General features: G+C 32.8%; 1 protein-coding gene across 1 annotated transcript; it reads right to left on the bottom strand.

Annotated features, from left to right (window-relative positions):
• Window positions 1-6757: 6757 nt before the first annotated feature.
• On the bottom strand, window positions 6758-22209 carry LOC110112519 (aspartic proteinase-like protein 2). The gene is made up of 10 exons (XM_020844771.2): window positions 21735-22209; window positions 21248-21377; window positions 20102-20361; window positions 19650-19877; window positions 12045-12207; window positions 11534-11610; window positions 11336-11432; window positions 11141-11207; window positions 7389-7460; window positions 6758-7293 (listed from the first exon to the last, which is right to left on the bottom strand). The coding sequence occupies exons 1-10, from the start codon at window positions 21989-21991 to the stop codon at window positions 7133-7135; spliced, it is 1512 nt and encodes a 503-aa protein (XP_020700430.1). The 5' UTR covers window positions 21992-22209; the 3' UTR covers window positions 6758-7132.
• Between the last annotated feature and the right edge of the window lie 8 nt (window positions 22210-22217).

The raw sequence follows: 22217 nt of genomic DNA, 5'->3' as shown, positions 1-22217 counted from the left end.
AAATGCATTTGAGAGAAGTTGTGAGCAAAGAATAAAAAGAATGGGTGAAAGGGGGCAACCTTGCCGAAAACCACTTCTAGCTTGGATCCAATTAGAACAATTACCATTGATGATAATATAGAACATAGGATCTACAACACATTCCATAACTAGCTTAGAAAAGTGAGGAGGAAATTTAAAATATTCCAATACTCCTTTAAGAGAATCCCAAGCCATAGAATCATAGGCTTGCTCCATATCCACTTTAAAAGCCACAAGACCCGAAGAAGCTTTAGAAATTCTGAGTTTGTGGAAGATTTCATGTGCTATCATAATATGGTCAGATAAAGATCTACCCTTAATGAAAGCCACTTGTTCCATGGAGACAAGTTTAGAAATGACCAAATTAATTCTATTAACAATAATCCTTGCCACCACTTTGTACACTGTGTTACATAGACTAATTGGTTTATAATTTGAAGGAAGGATAGGATTTGAAATCTTTGGGATTAGAATAATAAGTGTTTCTTTCCAATCTTTGTTCAAATCACCAATTTTAAAAAATTGGCATAAAGCTAATCAAAAGTCCTCCTTTATGATATTCCAATAAACTTTAATAAAAGAATGAGATATACCATCAATACCTGGAGATGTGTTTTCTTCCAATTGCTTCAAAACATTAAGAACTTCGGCCATAGAAAGATCCGCCTCCAAAATGCTTCTATCTTGCTCGTTCAAGCAATTAGTAGGATCCGGCCATCCCACCAAATTAGAGTTTCTGATCTCCCATTTCTTTTGAAAGAACCTCATAAAGACTTCTTTCATATGATCTTGATCTTCAATCGTATTGCCATCTTCATCTTTAATCTTTATAATTTTATTGACATTCCTTCTAGCACTTGCATAATTATGAAAAAATCTGGAATTACCATCACCTTCCTTTAGCCAATTAAATTTAGCCCTTTGTTTCCACCAAGTATTCAACCTTGCCAAGGTAGAATTGAGTTCCAACGCCTTCTCTTTCAGTATCCAGTAATCTTGATCCGTGAGATGACCATGAGATGCCTCTTTGATTTGTAATTCCATTATCTCCTCCATGAGATCTTCTTTCAACTTGTTCAATTCTTTAAGTTTGAATTTTCTCCAATAGAATAAGGATTTTAAGGATCTTTTGAATTTCTTGTTGAGGATTTGTGAATAATTGCCTTGATAATTTCTGCACCATTCCTTTTTAACTACTCCATAAGAAGCTTGGTAGGATGCCAAACAATTTTCGAATTTAATCATTTTGCTAACATTTTTGTTGAAGGACCGGAATTGAAGAAGTATTGGACAATGATTCGAGGCTATTCTAGCCAAATGTCTCTCAATCAATTGATAAGGGGAGCTTAAAGAAATTGTATTTACAAAGCACCTATCCAATCTTTCAAGGATTCTAGCTCCACCATTTTTGTTATTGCACCAAGTAAATCTTGGGCCAATGAAGCTAACTTCATGAAGATCATTTTTTAACAAACATTCTTCCATATCCCTTGATCCTTGTTGATAAGTAAATTGCCTTCCACCAATTTTGTCTTCTTTGCATAAAAGACAATTGAAATCCCCATCAATTACCATAGGATATTCATGATTGGAATAATTGTCTATCATATTCCATAAATCTCTTCTTTAATTTAAAAGTGGGTATTGGTGGTGTCTTCCGAGATAGAAAGGGTAATTTCTTGACGGCATTTGGGAAAAAACTAGTTCATTGGGACATCTCTCAACTTGAGTTATTAGCTATACTTCTTATAAAAGACGTTTTCAAAGATTGGATGCTTCAGTAAAAGGGTATTATCATTGAGAGTGATAGCAAGAATGTGATCCAATATATTCGTCAAAGCTTCAAAGCGGAAGGTAAATTCAATGAATCTTTAGACTTTCTTAGAGAGTTTGAAAATGTTATTTTTAACTTTGTTGATAGAAATAGCAAAAAGTTAGTGGATCTTTGTACTAACTATGTTATATTTAGTGATTTCTTTTGGGATGATATTACCTCTCAAAAGGTTCCTCCTTTATTCGTTGATTTAATAAAGGAGGAAATAATGGGAGGGAGTACCTATGACTTTTATTTCTGTTTTTTTTTTTAAAATTTTTAGCAATAATATCCTCTATTGCTTTTCTCAAAAAAAAAAACTTAATTAACTTTGATTGCTACTAGGTAACCCAGGCCTACAAGGCTATTAGCTTAGCCCTAAGAAAAGTGAAATAAACTTCACGGTCTCAGTGTGAAACAAAGGTAGTAATCATTTAACCTTTAAAATATATCTAAATTAATTTTTAATACATTAATACTTAAACTCTAACATAAAACCTCCCTTCAGCCTTAACAAATTCAAACTTTAGACAACTTCAACTAACTACCCAGCCTAGGATCTACCTAACCACACGACCTTCTATACACACTTTAGATGGTTTGCTAAGACAACTAACTCTAAATTTTGGTTAGGCTAGTGTTTACTTTTTTGTTGTGTGTCAAATTTTTAAGATTTCATTGCATGTTGTGATTGTAATTTTTTGATGTGTCTGCTTACTTTTACTAGACTCTGTGGACCGATGTGTTTAGCGATTAGATTACCCCTTTGATAGGAATGATTTGGATGCTCACTGAGTTTTCTACAGGTGGCCACGCTTATGCAGTGTAATAAAAGGGGGCTAAATAAAAATTAATTAAAAATATGCTTGCTATAGGTGCTTCAACTGCTTAGCCCCCAAATAATAAAAAGAGCATGGCCATTATATTTTCTTTTTCTATAAATATATATAACTTCTTGGGATGTATTTTGATTTATTAAATGCTTAGGATAACATTACAGGAGAGTCTAAAATTTTTTATATATATTTATAATTTATTTGAGATGTTAAGAGTTGTGAAAGTTAAACTTTAAGTCGGGATACATAGATCCAAATGTTGTATTCCAAAGAGAAATTTAACCTCTTAGGGGGATAACCCTTTTCTATTTGGAAGTTCAAATTTGGATCATATTTTCATACCCAAAGCAGAAAGGGTGGCCTTCCCCTTAAAGGAAGAGATCTCTTTTCCATTTGGGTAGCTAGCTCTGGAGAATCCAAGGTGCCCGAAGGAAGGAAGACTAAAGAATTGAAGATGAAGAGTATCACACTCAAAGTCACTTGCATTTTTATTAGGATTAGAATCCAGGTTGTTGTCAGTGTTGCTCGACCACTTTACTTTCTACAGACCCTAGGTTGTAATAAGTAAGACAGTTTGCCTATGGACATTTATTAATTAATTTGATTATATGTGAAGTGGTAATGTGATTGTGTATAGGATTGCTTGCTTTTCTTAATCTTTTTGGCATTTTTGTTGCTTTTTATTTTATCCTGGATATGTGAGGCTCATGAGGCTGTAAAAATTTTTCTACTCATGATTAAAGATTTAAAATTTTAGGATTTAAGCAACATAGAAAGATAATGATTCTAAGGATATAGTTGGGGATCACCCTCGGGGTCGCATGCATATTATTACACTTCTTCTTTCCTTGCTTAAGATACTTCCCCATCTACGGGTAGAGTTCAAATAATCCAACCTATGAGAATGAGATTCTGAACCTGGGAAACCCTAGTCTTCTAAAAAATTATTTTTTAAGCTTTATTCAAAATTTTAAGCATACATGATTTGGGTATTTCGACCATTATGAATTGTATTAGAAATATATTTAAAGGAGTCTTAATTTTAATTATGTGTCCTTAGCATTTTTAACCCAGCATAAGTCAAAGGGGCCACTTAGGATAATCTCTAGATGTCGGCTTCAGCTCTCCAAAACTTTAATAAAAATATCCCTACCACTCTTTCATAAAAATGATCAGACTCATAGATTTAAAATCGATTAGGTGGCTAGCTAACTCCCCAATCCAGGCTCGGGTAAGTCCAGATCTTACATTATATTAGCTAGGCTCGGGTCACCACTGTGAGATACCCAATTTAGATTTAGGATCCGGGATGAATCTTGGATCATGAGACCCCAACCTCCGGGAATATAATCCCAAATTTCTTATAAAATGTTTAACTCTAAATAAATCTTCTTTCAATCCAAAACATAAATCCCAACACTTAGATTAGGTTGGGACACTTTTGGATGGTTCTGAAATCTCAAAGTGTCCTCTACTCTTCTTCCCTTGACTCCTCTAATAAGTATACAATCATGATCCATTCCCTTTTGAAATTCCAAAATTTGCCTCCTTTTGTATCACTCTTACAAAATCTATTAACAAAATTTTGCCATTATTTTAATCGAGAGTATTCGTAAGAAATCTCGATTTCCTACGATATAATTAACTACGAGGGCTTGTGCTTGTAGGAGATTTAGAACCACACACATCAAATTTTTAAAATTGATTTTCAAATTAATTGGATTTCTTCAGGAAACTTAAATTATCAATTATCGTTTCATCATATTTGAAGAATTTGCAGCGAATGATATTTTATCCCTTTAGGGAGATAAATCCTTTGTTGTTAAAGCTTTGGATATAAACTTAATGATCATCCTTCTTGATTATCGTAGCAGGATATTTAGTTGAACCTCATTTTGGCCCCTCAAGGACATACGAAGTTCTCTCTTAAATCTGATCATAATATTCAAGATGGGATTTGCAATTCTAAATCTGAATCCCATTCCGAAATTTTATTTTCACCTCCTGAGGTGATATATCTTTTCTAATGGGTCGTCCGATTTTAGAATTAAAATTCAATGTCAACTTTAAATTCTCTAAAAAAAGTTAATATTTTGTTTTCAAAACTTTCTCCAACAACATGGTCCTATCTCTCACAGATAAATTGAGATCAAACACTTGTATTTAATAATTTCATTAATAAAAATATGTAAAGAGAATAAACGTGTTTCTATTAATGAAATTCTTTCGATAGAATTACTGTCTTATTCTTTAGACCAAAAAAAACATTTATTACTCTAAAATGAATAGAATATAATGTTATCAAGGGTAGAATCATATTAAAGTAAGGGTTGGCAATTGCTTCCCGTCAAGTTTTTTACTTAAGAATTTAATTTTTAGAAGGTTTGTGCATCCTTAAGAATTTAATTTTTAGAAAGTTTGTGCATCCTCAATTCATAAATTTATCCCGATTATCATTAAAAAAAATATTTGACCCTTTACTCTCAAGGGATTGGGCCGGGTAATTATATAAATTAAAAACTTTTAATTTTGACATTCTTGTCTATTTTATATTTACCTCTTATAAGTTTGATGTTATAATCTCACTAGTTTGTGTTTTTCATTAGAAACATTATTTGTATATACTTCATTCATTTAATTATTATTATTATTATATTTAATTTTAAAATTTTTGCTTACCCTACAAAAAGGGCTAATTTCATTCCTACACATTGCTATCATTTATGCTCCTAAATGAAAACTTAACCATGTAGATGAAGTTCGAAAGAAGTTAACTATTATTGATAAACCTAAATTTAGGGGAAAAATAAAATAAAATATATTGTTCCAAGAACTTTTAATAAAAAAAAAAAAAGATTGATCCATGAACTAAAAAAAGAAAAAAAATAATAAAATATTGATCCATGAACTAATTTCAATAACACGCAATAATCCTAATAAGGATTGGGGCAGTCAAAGCATCTTCTACTTTTAAGACGAGCAGTAAAAGCACTTAATCCTCAAAATGCATGAGGCTTAAAGCAATTTAATTTATCCAATATGAATATAATAATCATATTTATAATGTTTCTTTACTGATACATTTAAATCCAAAACATCTTAATTAACAACCAAAATACCCTACTAATGATAAAAATGAGCACTTTCTTGCCGTGAAAGTTTAATTATCACCATCCATAATGATAGACTCTTCAGGATTCTTTATAGAATATTTTTTTCTTTAAATTAAGTGTGTGCATATATATATATATATATATATATATATTTATATATATATATATATATATAATTATATATATATATTATAAGAGAGAGAGAGAGAGAGAGAGAGAGAGAGAGAGAGAGAGAGAGAGAGGTGGGTGGATGAATAAATTCACATGTCAATGTAATTTTCTACATTTGAAACGTTGGTATTAAAAAAATTATTCATTCTAAGTTGAGTAAACCCAACTGGTTAAAAAAAATGTTATCTTAGGACTTAATCAGATCAAACCAAACTAATCAATAACTACATATAGGCTCATCTTATATTTATGAAAAAATCTAATATATATCTCATATAATCAACAAAATATAATTAACATATATTTTTTAGGCAATCTTTTATCAATCCATATTATATTCTTCATATTTTTTTTTCTTTTAATGCAAACGTTTGTATATAAATCTTACTTATACTCCAACCTATAAATAAGAGTCAAAAGGCAAACCTAAAAATAATATTTTATTTGTCATGACCTCTTCTATTTTTTAGCAATAAAATTTTAGAATACGTATGCAAATTCTCCTTCAGTTTATTATAAAATATCCAGCACCCGTGCATGCCATTAAAGCTTACTTTCTTTATAAAAATATAACCATCCATAAAATTAGAAAACAAAAACAAATCGGCGAGCAAAAGACAAATAGCATGATTAATCTTTCTATTCAACAATACTGCCTTAATGACTGCTATGATTGGCATCTTAAAAGTAGGAAAAATAATCTTTGCTGATGGATAAAAATACCTTGCTATTCAACAATAAATGTATTGTAACTGGATCTAAGTCTTCTAGAAGTATGAAAAACAAATTAATGATTCAAAAAATTTTCTTTAAAATGAAGAGTTAGAACTAATTCTGCTCCTCAATAATCAATCAATCAACTTCTCCACTATAGTAACAATATTTTTGCTGTCCCTGCGTATTCTATATATATGTGTGTGTGGCATTTAATGACCGTACCCTCAACCATATAAGTTCTATATGAATTACAACGATGATCAACTGTAAGTTAAAATGGAAAAATAAGAACAAAAATGCATACATGCGAGGTATGACCATCAAGAATGATAAGAAAAACTAATTTACAACAACAGCGCCCTAAAAAAAGGCATAAATATGATGGATGAGAAGCAAGCAGCTGCTGAAATCTGTTTAATCAAAACGGAGCACAGCTGCATGCCACGTCTTCAAATTATTTCCTACAATAACAACGCTGTAGCTACCAAGATATGCACAACAATAGCCACAGCGCTTGGAAGACGCAGTTTTGGGTATTTATTGGATGCTGAAGTGTCAAGCTGATTTGAATTGAGATACTCATTCTTACCGGAACTCGTCGAAACATTAACAGACTGAGAACCTGATGCAATTTGAATAAGAGTTATACAGAATTTGAGCCACAGAAAGAAGAAATGGGTGGAGGGGAAGAAGAGAGCTTGATTCTAGCGAACTTACAGTCATAGCTTGTCCATCCAATTCTTTGGTTAGCCAAGTCATAAACAACTATCTTATCTTTAAGAACGATATCTGCAAAAGCAGAACCAGGATCGAAAGGTATTATCTATATGTATAACATATGTTAGACGATTAAATTCTAGTTTAAAAACGACTAGGATTCTCCACTTAAAATTAATATTACGGGTGTTTAACTGTACAGCCTAGCTTTTATCCAATGAGGAATGCTACACACACTTGATAGCGATATACAATATATGCAGTTTATTTCATCAAGGCATCATCTAATAATATTTATATCAAAAAATTTGGGGGAAATAATTCTCTATAATCAAACTAAACAGTAATATGGTGTAGCTATCAATTGAATGAATTTATCAAAAATTCTATTTATTTTTTTGTCGATATTCTTTTCTATTTTTTTATATTTTCATTATCTATTTGAATAGGTTAACCCTATTTCCTAACAACAGGAAACAAATTATATGCCACAATATGTCAATATCCTTCTTGGTGAACAATTCAAAAAGTTCCACATTAAACATTTCATTTCTCTGATTTTCCGATCATCCTCTGCAGTAGATCTTACGGAAAACAATTTCAAATCTGTCTAGATCAAGATCAAGATTCAAATCTGTCTAGATCAGGATCAAGATCAACAATGGGAATCACAGGAAGGAAGATTGACGTCAATGATTGACAGGAATTGGGATCATTTCTGACCAATCTGATACGCTGGGGAGCCCCACAGCCAGGAAGAGAGAATTATTTAGAAACATTCCTGATCAAAAGGAAGTGGTTTAGGAAAGTTCCTAATTAAAGAAAATTATCTAGGAATGTTCCTAATATATAAGGGTTGTTTAGGAAAGTTTCTTAATTGTGTTTATACTATTTAAGAAGCATTTAATAGTATATAAAGGTTTCATAAAATATGTTTAATTGTTTAGGAATGTTTTGTAAATAATATTTTATTGTTCAGGAAGGTTTCCTAAATTATGTTTAATTATTTAGGAAGTTTTCCTAAATTATATTTATGTTGATTAGGAAGGTTCTATTTATTTATAAAGGTTTCCTAAATTATGTTTATGTTGATTAAGAATGTTCTAATTGTGCTATTGTGTTCTAGGGCTATTTAAGGGGGGGTTTATCTATGGTTTAGTGAGGATATTGTTGATTTTATTTTACTAGTGCTTGTTGTGAGATCCTAGCGGTGTCTAGGGTTTGTAAGAGAGCTGATCTATCTTTCGAATAGTAGATCAATTGTATCTTACTTTATTATTGAAGGAGAAAAAAGAAAATCGCCCTAATCTTTGTGTTCCTACGTTGTTCTTCTCTTTTATTTGATGTTTTTACTTTTGAGGTGTATCAAATGAGTGCAACACCACAAGCATGGCTCCACGGGCTCTATGTGGCAACAAAGGTTTAGCGTGGGAGCAATTTTTTGTGAGTAAAAATAGCATTAAGAGGTCACTTTCTAGTTGGTCAACTTTTATCATGTGTCACTTTTTAGTTGGTTCTGAGAAAGTCTAGGAGTGCGAAAATAAGCATAGGTAGTGATATTTGGAGAGTGGAAAGATAGGTGAAAACTGAAACCCATTTTATCTCTTATCCAACCTCTTCCTCTATCCTTTCTCTTATGTGGAGTTGCAAGTGTTCTCAAATCGCTTAGTATTTTCTTCTTAGTTTCAAATTCCTAATATCATCAAGCCTCGTCACCAGATGCTCCGACACCTACTCCATCCAACCATCTTAAGAGAGCATTTATGCGGTTACTCATCGTTCTTCACTATGGCTGACAGTAACCATTCAACAATCAAGATGAATGGCCTCCTCAACAGTATCAAAGACAAATTAAATGCCATCAGCATCGCTTTCCACAAAATCAACCACCAGTTAAAATTGAAGAATATTTTGAGCTTTTACTCTTTTGGCATGGCACTGCAAATATGTTTTGATCCATATTGTAATTTGCACGATTAAAATAGTGAGAAGTTACTACAGTCCCTACAAAGTGTTGGAGCAAAATGGAGCAATCACTTAAGAACTTGAGTGGACAGAACATTCACTCATTCATCCAATCTTTCATACGTTCTTGCTCAAATAATATTATCACAACACAATGTCCAGATGACGAAGCTTTCCGCTAATGCGTGGAACAAACACTCTATGATCAACCCACTCGCCATCTTTAATTCACGCTACACCTGATAGGGAGGCATTCTTGCAGTTCAACATCTTATCTAATGGAAATGCTCACTACAAGACTATGCATTTCGATATTCAAAAACAAACTTCTTGAACTGCTTCATAATATTTACCTTGAGTTGCGGCTGTACTTCAAAGAGGATGGGAAAGAGAGATAACCACCATTTAGGAGAAGGAAAGATCCTCAAATATAATAGCAAAGAATCAGTATAAGTTGGCAAGGAAGGCAAGCACAACAACAGGACAACTACAGCACACACCAACTTGGCTCCAAAGCTTCCATGTGGCAAAGTTTTAGTGTGTAGGTTTTTGCGAGAGTGGGTCTAGCTTTTTGTGAGAAGAAGAATATGAAGACGTCACTTTCTCATTGTTTAGCTTTTGCCATTTGTCTATTTTTGGTTGGTGCTGAGAAGAATATGAGGGTGTGAGAATGATTATAGGTGGTGATTTCGGAAGTGTGGAAAGTCAAGCAAAAAAAAAAAAATCTCTTAATCCATCTAGCCATTCTCTTATGCTAAATTGCAAGAATTCTTGAAATGTCTGATATTTTATTCTCTATTTTCAATTCCTAGCAACTTAAACTAAGGGATTGAATTCACATATGCGAGCAAATCTTCTTGAATCATACATTGCATACAATATTTGACGATATGCTAGATGTCTTACTTTCTTCAAAAGATGTATGTTGCGAAGGGAGCATCCATTAAAGCCCCTTACACTTATATATATGTGAAAAGGTGAGCTTATGTGTGCAGAGGATGTACACACATGCAGAGTAGAGAGAGAAAGTGAGTGAGAGATGATGGAAGAAAAAAATCTTCAACAATTTTTAATAATTGCACCAAGTATATAAATCTTCAACTAATGGATGAACCCAATAGCAAAATGAAGGTCCATGATCTTGCTTATTTACAAGTTCCTAGATCACATGAAATTTAAAATTCATACTGTGATGAGAAAGGTGACAGCTTTGGTATTTGGAAAACATTACTGAATTTCACTTTCTAGTAACAATTTTCAATAGCAACCATATATTTTAATTCTAAACATACAAGAATATGATCATAAAACTTGAAATTTTCATATTTAAACATTTTTGTTAAGTCAATCAAGTTATTATTAATCCTGCATTTGTATTATTTTTGTCTTAAACCATAGTACAGCATTGAATCCCACTGATAGTGTCCAATATTGATATGTAATTATGAACGGGTTGGAATGTTCGGCATGCTAGCATGCATGTATAAATATATCTCTGAACATATGTACACAAGAATGAATGTTAGAAACAGGAAATTATGTACGCATGAGTACTTGTCTCCATGAATGCATGCATGCCATAAATGCATTCAGGTATTGATTCATGTTTGGTATATGCATAGTGTATAATCTTTGAAAGCGAGCACGTAGGGATGGATGTATTACTGGAAAACGGGCGAGTTAGGGTATCCAAAAAGGGGGGAAAAAACTGCTGCTTACACTATAAGCATTTAAAACCATGTCTGCACGTACTAAGTAACTTCTTGAAATATAAATTGTCTACCAACCTCCTAATATGGTTATCCCTTGACCATCATTCTTCTGCCAGCCAATACACCATATGATACCATTACCCTACAAACAGAAAGGTAGCATACTCAAAAGGGTTTTAATTAAAATCAGAAGTTCAGATAATTTACATATTTGTGCAGCCACTTATAGAACAAAAATTATTAGAGGAATGAGAACAAGGCACAACTCACAGCAGAACCCTGCTGAATAAGGTAGTCATCCGGCTTCAATATCATAGATGCATTTCCCATAAAATTGAGGGAAACTGGTGGAAACACGTCATCAATTCTGGCATGGAAAGAGTGTTACATAGCTGAAGTAAAAAAGAAAAAAAAAACATCCACTAAGCATGCCAAATCACACAGAAAACATTATTTTAAGGAAAATACCTGTTTGCTGTGACAAAGCACTGGTTTCCTTTAGCAACAAATGAACTTACTAGGTTTGATGAAGCTGAAGCAATAATCTGCATATTAAGGGAGTAAAATCACGTAAAGAGGCATAATATTCATCACTGCATATGTATTGTGTTTAAAATGTAGAGACCACTTTTAAGCAAACGTTTAACATTCAAGAGCGTATGCGTTTAACATACATATCATGAATAAACACTAGCACTGTTAAAAAGAAACCAAAAAGTATATTTGCATCTATGGTAAAGCAAAAATTCACAGCAATTTAAGCTAAAGAGTTTTGACAAGCATCAGAGGTTGCAGATAAAGGTGACAGCATAATATGAACCTAGTTAAATGACAACAATAATAATGATGAAAAAATTCAAGTAAGTTGTCTTCTAAACGACAACATTTCAAATATTTGGGAATAAACCCAACGTACTTAATAGGATCAAATTACTTTAATTTCATTACTATAAAAATTGTAGACAAATATATTACTTACTGCATTAACAAAGGGATCATACGCTTTTTCTGCTAGATAAGCCAAGGTGGTGCCAGAATCAACAATTGTTCCTTGTGTATTTGATGTTGTAAACACTGATGAATCAACAGATAGTGTTTGCCCATTGACAGCAATGCTTTCAAGATTTAAGTTGTAGTGAGGCCTGAATGTCCATAGAGTAAGCATTCACAAGATTAAATATAAGATTAATTTTTAATTAAGAACTGCATAATTAATAAATTAGTTTTCTTTTTTTTAAGTTGCTTCTTTTCTAGAAAATACTTTCATATTCAAATAACAAGACATATTCCTTGCATAAACCCACGCTATTTTTAAAACTTTAATCAGTTTAATGACATAATGACTTAAAAAATTGTACAATGTCTGAATGCACTGAATAAAAAAAATATAGTTCGAAATATTTGTTAATTTTCTTAAAATTCAGTGGCAATAGTAAAGGATCACGATTGAAATTATAATGTGAAAAAGAAGGTAATCAAGCAAACAAAAGACATATAATGCCAAATACAACAACAAATCTTAGGTTAGATGAAACTCCAAATCTCCATAACCATGGGCTATCAAAATCGGAGTCGGGTTCGGGTCCAACCAGCAATCGACCTTGCACTGTTTGACCCAACCCGAACCCGACTCGCTTTGGGTATGTTTTAGTAAAAAAAAAATTTATTTAATTCGATTTATTTAAACCTAAATCAAATTAAGGTAAGATTAATTTGGATCAATTTAAAATAAACTAAGCTTAATTCATTTTGGGCAACATAGTTTATTATTTTTTGGAAATAGCATTTACTTATTTTATAACAATCTTTTAAAAACCTCCTAAATTAATTAAAAACATATCAAACCGGGTTGATTTCGGGTTTCCGGATCAACCCGAACCCGAGCCAGTTTTACAAACGGGTCGAAACCCCTAACCCGACTCGGTTCGGGTTGACCCGAACACGAAATTTTTGGGTCGGTTTCGAGTCGGGTTTTCGGGTCGTGTCAAATATTGACACCCCTACATAACCCAATTACCATGAAAATCCAAGAAATTTGGAATTTAAATTTTTAAGGAACCAAACAGTATAAGTGTTATGATGCTTTTTTTTTAATCACAAGCCAATTAGTTTAATTATATCTATCAACTAAAAATATGTTATAGTTAAAGGTGAACAGGGAAAATGACTAGAAACTCAAGCAAGATGTCGCAAGATCATACTGCCTCACCCACTTCCTAAGCAGTAATTATTACAAAGGCTTTCTACGTGAATGCCTTACCCTAAGGCACTGAGTAAGGCAAACTTTGTGCCTTGATTTAAGCTGTGGGAGCTAATGCTTCAAGTGTCATGGTATAAAGAGTTGGAGTAATAAGTATGCACCCTTGGAAACAAGTTGATCAAGCATAAACATAAGAATTTAAGTTAAAATGAATTAAATCTTAGAGACAAAGAGGAGGAATCTAAGAAAATAGAACAAAAATAGAATAAATAGAGGATTATAAATATATTTCTAGAGAGAATCAAGGTTTAAAATTGTGGAAGTGGGTATTGAGGCATTTTCATTCTATGAGTTGAGGCATAAGCTTCAAGACGTTTTAATACATAACCCTCAAAATCAAAAAATTGCGAACAGTGAAAATGAATGTTAAAAGTAATTTTTTATATGATAACTAAATAATATGTTAAATAATGATATATTAACTTCCTATTGAACTATGTAATAGCATATTCACATCTCTCCCCCGCCTCATTTGAGCATCACCATAACAAATTGTTCTCTCCCTTGCATCATCATCTGTGGAGTCCAATGTCTCTAACCTACTTCTTCATATATTTTCATCATGTTCCTCTTCCCTAAACATTTGTCATCAACATGAAATTGTAAGTAATACTCCAAATTAAAGGAGCTTTAAGAAAATAAATTCTTTTTATATATATTTTCTCTTTATTTGTTTTTGTGGTTAGGTTGTAATAGATGCAGATGTTCTGTTTCTATCACCATCAAAGAAATCAATGTTGAAATCTTCTTGTAATTCAGATGGTGTTATCTCTACTTCTTTATTTACGAACCACTCATCATCTAATTTCATATCCTCACAAATCAAAGGGTCTTCATCATCTGTCAACCCTTTTTTTATGTTTATGTCTTTGAGTGTCTTATTGTACATAATGTACACTAATGAATTTATCCTTAGTGTTGTTTAACAATTTATCCTCTTTGTGTGCACTTGATTTTAAGTGCTTAGATGCATTCACATCTATATAAAGAGTACATTAATCACAAAATTCGGTAACATAATAGCCCTAATCCACTCAGGAATAGTAGGCTCAACCTCATTAGTTAAGTCACCCCTAACTGCTGGAAGCACGTGTGAAATTTAGTGTCTAAGTATTTGATATTACAAAAAAATAAAATGCATGCATGCTTTCGGGATCATCACACATCATGGTTTAAAATTGCGCAATAAGAGGTGCGCCTCAGTGCAATTTTAAAATTTTAAACCTCAAAGCCTACGCAATGAGAGCTGGCAATGAGGCGTACGCCTCAGCGCCTCACCTCATGTTTTAGAGGCGTACGCCTCTTAAAATTATTAAAAAAAAAAAAAAAAAACCTAACCACTCAGTACAACAATGATTGGTACCACTAGGTACATGCTCGGTACCGCTCGTTATCTTTCGATACAAACGACATTCCCGCAAGGGCACAGTACCTTGACCCCGCCAGAGAGCAGCGCCCCCTTGGACCCCTGGCTGCCCAGCATATTGTTGTATTCATCATCTTTAGTAATAGTTGTTAGTGTTAGTCTGCTTCTTCATGAGCGCATGCTTTATATAAATTTTCTTAATGTAGAATAAGTGAAGCATTATGTTTAGGGGTTTGATATATTGCACTAATAGTTGTTAGTGTTAGTCTGCTTCTTCATGAGTTGAACTATATTTCATATTGTCTTATTATTGGGTTATTTTGATTTCATTTCATATCTTGTGTCTTTTTATGTTTTATATTTTTTACTCATTAGTATATTAAAAAATTATAATTTTTTGTTTACGCAATCTTTTGATTTTGAGGCTTACACCTCAAAAAGCCTTGAGGCTTACGCCTTGCCTCACAAGCGAAAAACGCCTCAGTACCCGATTACTCAATGTTAAACATTGTCACACGTGCAATGAATTTGATTCCATTGCAACATATATGCATGTTTCAATTGAAGACAAGACTAATATTACTACTAGGCGACAGAATAAAATGAAATTGCTTCTTTGGAAATTTTCTTCATCATTTAGTAGGAAGAAAAATGGAAATAGGGAGGAAAGAGTTCATTGTCTTCCGCCTACCTGCTCCCTTAAGGAAAAAAACTAATATTACCACTTAGCTACAAAACAAAATGTAACCTTCTCAAAAGAATAACTAAGACAAACAAGCTAAAAGTACCATAACTATAAAAGTACAAAGGGCCAAAGTATTGTTATCCCACTAAATAACAAAAAATCAAAGGAAAAATACTGAGGCTAACGCGTCAGATGTCCTAACCTTTAGAAGAATTTAAATTAGAGTTTGATTCAATAATGGCAATTGCATTTGGTGAGTAGTATAAGAAATACTATCTAACATTGGAAGCTTTCATAATTTTCAGATGATCCAAGAGGTCAATCATATAGGTATTATCACAAAGCCTCTTATTTATTGCAAAAGGGCCAATCTTTCTAGCATTGAGTTTGTTATATCTACCAGTAAGATAGTTCGACATATTTAAGAGATTTAGCAAGAGAAATGCACGAAAGGGTTGAAAGATTGTTACCTTCATAGCGAGCAAGCAGGTAAACGTCAATAGTGAAGCAAAAAAGCAAACGAACTCAAACAGCAACAAAGAAGCATGCGAAGTCGAACAAAAATGTCATGAGTGATTGAGTGAGCAAGAGAAGCTAGCGAACTTAGCAATGAAGAAATAGAGAAGAAGCTAGCGACTCATTCAGAACTCTAACTCACGTAAAACAGGCGAGGTCGAACAACAACAAAGAAATGGAGAAGCGACGAGTTCAAAAATCAACTTTACATGAAGCAGAAGAAGTCAAACAGTAACGAAGAAATGGAGAAGAGGAAAAGAAAACACCATTTAGGGATTTAGGTTTAAATTTTAATAAAAAAATAAATTAAATTGGTGAGATGTATGTCTCACAAAAATGAGGCGAAGAGCACCTATGCCAAAATGAGCTGTACGCCTCACAAGATAAGCTCAAGGAGTACACCTTGAGGCGCTTTTTATCAGAATTGCACTGAGGCGCGCCTTGTGTTGTGGAATTTTAAACATTGGAGAGGATAACATGTAAAATGAGAAAATGAAATCAATAGTCATGAAGATTGGATTATATTTGTGTATACATGTTACAAAATTAATTAATTTCATAGTACCTATTTAAAATAATCTATTTAGCAAGTTTTCAAATATAGAATGCAATAAAACCGTCAATCCAATTAATTTGTTCAATATAATTTAACGAGATGATGATCATTTTCTATTATTCAACAAAAAATCATCATAATTAAACAAATTAAGAATCATAATATAATTAGTTCTATTTAAGCAACCCACTTCTCACTCTGGTGAAATATTATGGTGGTACCTAGTGCCCCAGGGAATCATATTTCCTTGGGTGCGCCTAATCTTTTTAAAACACTACTAATATTTTAGAGTATCAAGACATCTATTTTTAGTAAGCTTAGCTTCTTAGTTATCTAGCATACATAAAAGCTGTACGATTAGGCTATGCCTAGCAAGATTAAAATTAAGGATAAAATGACGAGGATCTTCTACAGTGCTTTCTTTCAAGAGAAAAATAGCTGCTGAACAGAAAAATGTAAACTGCACGGCTATAAGACTGCCTTTTTTTTTTTTTTTTTTTTTTTTTTTTTTTTTTTTTTTTTTTTTTTTTAAGACTGCCTATTTCACAAGGATTATCAATATTACGATTAGTTAAGTTTAAAGCAACAAAAATGGAGAATGTTATCTTATGAACCACATTGGGGCACAGATCAGCTACTGAAATAAGTTAGAAGAGTATAAAAAAAATTTTGAATTTTTCAGGAAGATAAGACACAAGAACAAATAAATATACCTAGAAGTTTTTGTATGGGCTGATAAAGAAACAAGGTAATTTAAAGTTAACATAGTGGATGCTGCCTGCAGAGTTTATTCAAGTTGGGAAAATATCAAATGCAACAATCAAAAAGAATGAATGGCAATTTTCAATTCAGAAAGATATAAGTCAAAGCTAAATCTAGAACTAAAAATAGAAGATAATCATTAAGAACAAATTAAATTTACTAATAAATTATTCAAGATACATCTGATGATGATATAAAAATTCATTAGTTATCATCTTGTTGAAAACATATGATACGATACTCAAGAAGTACAACTATCAGTCAAGTCTCTGGGTGCAAAAAAAACACATGGGCATATAATTACGTACAAAGTCATCTTAAGTTGAAAAATGAAATTCATAGTGAGTACATGATCCGATGATATTGATTACCTAACAATTAGATGGAAGATAACACTATTAAAGTTATATGTTCTCATTAAATGTTGAACGATGAACTTGGAAAACTAAACAAGAAGATTAACACCAAATGCAATCCCTTTTGTAATAAGCAAGAAGTACTAGGGAGACCAGAGAAGCTAGTTGTAATGTGACAATGAGTCACCATGACAGTATATAGTTCTCAGCCATCATTGACTCATTGTGGCTTCTAGACAAATTAAATGCAAAATTAATCATTAGTTTATACATTGGCCATATGCTTTTGAATGATCAGGATGCTAAATTCACTTGCATAAGTTAAATCCAATATTATATATATATATATATGTATATTTGATATTATTCACATAGAGCTTATGACTTCCTATCAAAAAGGCTTAATACTTTGTCTGATTCAGTGAACTGGTCATCAAGCATATTAATTCCTGCATCCAATAATACATAATTTCTACGCAAGTTAAAGGTAAGTTATAAGTATGAGAAATTAACTGTGTAGGATGATAAAGTTGGCCAAGAAACTTCACTTATTCATGCCATTCACATTTTTTTCCATACCTGAGACGCAGTACTCATTGTTAAAAAAGCATCATTTGCATAAAATAGTACTCATCCTCATAAGAAAAAAGTAGTTCTCATCATCATTATTATTCTTATCCAAGCTATTTGCAAATTTATAATTAAGAGAAATATTCATATCCATGCAACATCAACAGCCTAATTGCAATTTTATGAAATTTACTTTTAAGTCTCCATAATATCATCTTTTTACATAATCATCCTAAGGCACTTATCCATTTTGATCAGTCTAACTCGTACAGTTATATCCTCATGTGTATTTTTCTATTTTTCTATATAATATATCCAAAATATATTAATTATAACACCTAAACATTAATTTATCTTTCAATAATATTAATGAATATTGAGATCCACTAAAACTGCAAACTATATAGTATATTCTTTTCTACTAATTCTACTCATCCATTATTCTAACATTCTATTTATTTCAGCAGATATCTCACTAGTCAAAACTGTCACCTACAAAAAAGATACATCAAGGCACCTCAATTCATAAGCATATTCATAATCAATACAAAAATAAATGGAGTTTCTTTTGTGCTTTAATGTAAATCCTACTATAACTTAAGAAAATTAGTGACTACACATTTACTTAGAATACTAGTCAAGGTTTCATCACAGATATCTTTAATAACTTCATATCTTTAATGCATCTTTATTACTTAATGACCACTAAATCAATGCTCATGGTAATCACATGTCTTCTCAATATCAGTAAAACTAAAATTAATATCCTTTCTCTGCAATTTATAGTTTGCATTAATTGACAAATGTAGCAGATTTTCCTAACATGAAACCAAATTTATTCTCTAAAATTGACTTACTCTCTTCAATAGCTTCATTAAATGACTCACTTTGATTTCTCAATGATTAGAATAATCATAAATATCTTTTTTTTTTAAATATTGCTACCAAAATGTTTCTTTGTCAACCATGCATCCTCTTAGACTTCAGAATTTTATTGAAAAATCAATTAAACAAAGCACCAATATCCCAATGACTACCTAAATTTCAATTAGATACAAAATATATTTGGGTGACCAAACCACCTTTATGCAAGGTATTCAATTGTTCAGTTAAAAATTATCAATAAAAAATGCTGAAACACAACAAAAAAGAGTAGCATCACACTTCCCAATTTTTCCTCCAACAGAAAAAGAAAAAACAAATGCTACTTCAAATATGAATGGGTGGTTTGCGGTCACTCTCCAAGCACTTCCACTTGGTTCTTGGGAGGTTAATGGGAAGGAGTTTATGTATTTTATAAGTACAGCACAAAATATATAGATATATAAAGCAATGTAATGCATTCAAATAAATATCATAGGTAGATGCTATGAACCTATACACAAAGCAAGCAATATAAGATGTATTACAAGGAATTTCATAATGAATTTTGTTCTATTAATGAAAATTTGAGCATAAGAACATATTTAATTCAAGCAATAATGTTTTGCCGGATTTAAAAAGAGGCACTTACTTTGATTGAACAAGTGGGGTATAGACAATACCAGGTTCAACAATCTCTCCGAGAACCAGTATCCCCCCACCGCTATCTGAACCTTTTAAGCAATGAGAAAACACTTTAGGAGCAACTCCTGCAGATGACAACTGTGAGATAACAGACAATTCATGTTGTCCAAATCCAAATATCCCATCAATTGCTCGATCAGATTTGGTTAAATCTCCCGACTGTGAATTGCTACATCTGTTCCAAATAAACAAATGAAGGTGAGTGGTTTAAAAAAAAGGAAAATAAGAATCAAATGGTAAAAATGAATAAATAGCTTTTAAGCTTATTAAAAGTCAAAGGCCGCCTAATTTGATATAAGCATAAAATATCATAATTTTACTAAAAACATTTTTAAATACAATGGATTAGCTTCATTCAAACTCCACTCTGAGGAACTATTACAAGTGCATAGAATTTACCCAAATATAATGGTAGCTGAAGAGTTCAAAGTTTGTTCATTCTCAGTAACTGTGTCAAAATATAATGTGTCAGACACATAGTAACCAGATGTGCCACTTCCATCACCATACTGGAAAGAGTAAGAACAAGGTGAACTTGAAGAATCTGATGAGGAACAAGTTGCCTCTCCAGTTTGGATGGCTGATGTACATCTTTGATCTGAGCATGAGATGGATGAAGATGTAGAGGACTTGTCTGGCTCAAAAGACTCCAACTTGATCTGCAAATTGGTAATTTTTTCTTACAAAATACTTATCCAGAAGATGCTCTGAGATCCAAAATTATAATATGCAAATTGAAGTAAAATCCCAACTACGGTAGTGAATCACCGAAATGTTGGACAAAAGTTATATTAAGATATCCTGATATGTTTTTTTTTTTTTTAATTATTATTGGAAGTAGGGTATCTACCTGTTATCACCCCTAAAAGAGGCACAAGACTGCATAACTAATCCCTCGGTGAGCCTACCGGCAACCAACCCTACAGGTGCAGGGCCACACAGTTATTTTCTCCCAACTTAAGGAGTCACGCCGCATGAGAAAGGAATAGAACAAGGGTTGGGGGATGCTCTCCCACCAACTCAGCTAAGCCCGATGGGATTTGATATGCTTTCCAACATAATGAAATTAAATCCTAAATAACTTAAAATCCCAAATACGGTAGTGAATCAATTCAATGTTGCATAAAAATTATATTAGGATATCTTGATATGCTGTCCAACATATTGATATTAAATCCTGAATAATTTAATTAATTTTTTGAATGTTGGATAAAAATTAAATTAAAATATCCTGATAGACTTTGTAAAGGAATATCCAAATATATTTTGTATCAAGGTAAGAAATCAAAAGCTTAAAGCTAGAACACAGATAAATAAGCACAGAAACAAGACACGGGACCATTTTTGCCTTCTCAAATATTTAAACGTTTTCTAAATGCAACTATTTGTCTTCTATGTTTCATTATCTTGCCTTCTTAACATGATAAAAAATGTATCAGGAGATCTAGTTTCATTTTTTTTCCTTAAATGTTAGTTATTTTCTCATTTTTCAACCCAGCAAACAAATGGATGAAAAGGAAGATGCTGATGGCGCAAAAACCTTACATTTAGCCCACTGCTGGTAGGGCAACCATTACAGGGATTGCAAGTCACCCAGAGGATATCGCTTCCAGTATCAATCTGAACATAAAACTCCTTTGCAGGATTGCCCAGTTTCACACGGGTAAAGTATAGCCTACAAATAACATAAATAAATTAAACCCTGACAACGAAGCACAATATAGGATACGTCTAACCCAAAACAAACAGCAAAAAAATGCCGTAAGCGGAAAAAAAACGATCATTTACCTTTTCCTGATTATGTATGTGCTATCAAGAAACACAATTCAAGGAAAATAAAAATAAAATTAACTTGGTTTCACTTTCCAGAATCGAAATTCAACAACAAATATGTAAAATCACATTGAAAAAGAGATATCCCGAAAGCACAGAAGTCAAGAAGAGGATTAAGATATCCTCCAATCCTCGGAACCTAATAAATAAAACTCATGGGGGCGCAAACGTAACTAAGAGAGAAGGAAGCAAGAAATACCCTACGGTGAAGGGATTCCACGACCCCTCGACAGGGAAATCTACCACGCCGTAACTCGATGGAGCTGCACCCTGAAGTATTCTCCGATGCCGGAAGCGGTCCCGCGCCCTTAGCACCTCCACTGGGGCCCTCGCTGGCATCCCCCTTTCTAGCTGCATCGTTAGCTGAGACCCATCATTCCACGCCGCTGACGGAATAAAGACCAGAACCGCGATCGCCAGCCCGGCGAGGAGTCCATTCAATACCGACAACACCATCTCTCTCCTTCTCCTTCTATAGGAAACAGCAAAGGAGAGGGAACAAAGAGCAAGAATTTTGCCCCGAGCTCCCTCTCAGGCAAGAACTATATAACGTCCATGGCTAGAGCAAGAAAGTAGAGAGAAATCGGAGGTAGGAGACCGAGAAGGCGGCCTCTTTCTTTGTCGTTTCGTACGGTGGACTCGACGTGGGGGATGAGGAGGGAGGAACAATAGGAAAGTGAAT

This window comes from Dendrobium catenatum, unplaced genomic scaffold (genome assembly GCF_001605985.2).
Source record: "Dendrobium catenatum unplaced genomic scaffold, ASM160598v2 fragScaff_scaffold_1321, whole genome shotgun sequence".
Classification (NCBI taxonomy): domain Eukaryota; kingdom Viridiplantae; phylum Streptophyta; class Magnoliopsida; order Asparagales; family Orchidaceae; genus Dendrobium; species Dendrobium catenatum.
Note: the sequence above shows the minus strand (reverse complement) of the source record. Positions and strands in the feature narration are given on the sequence as shown.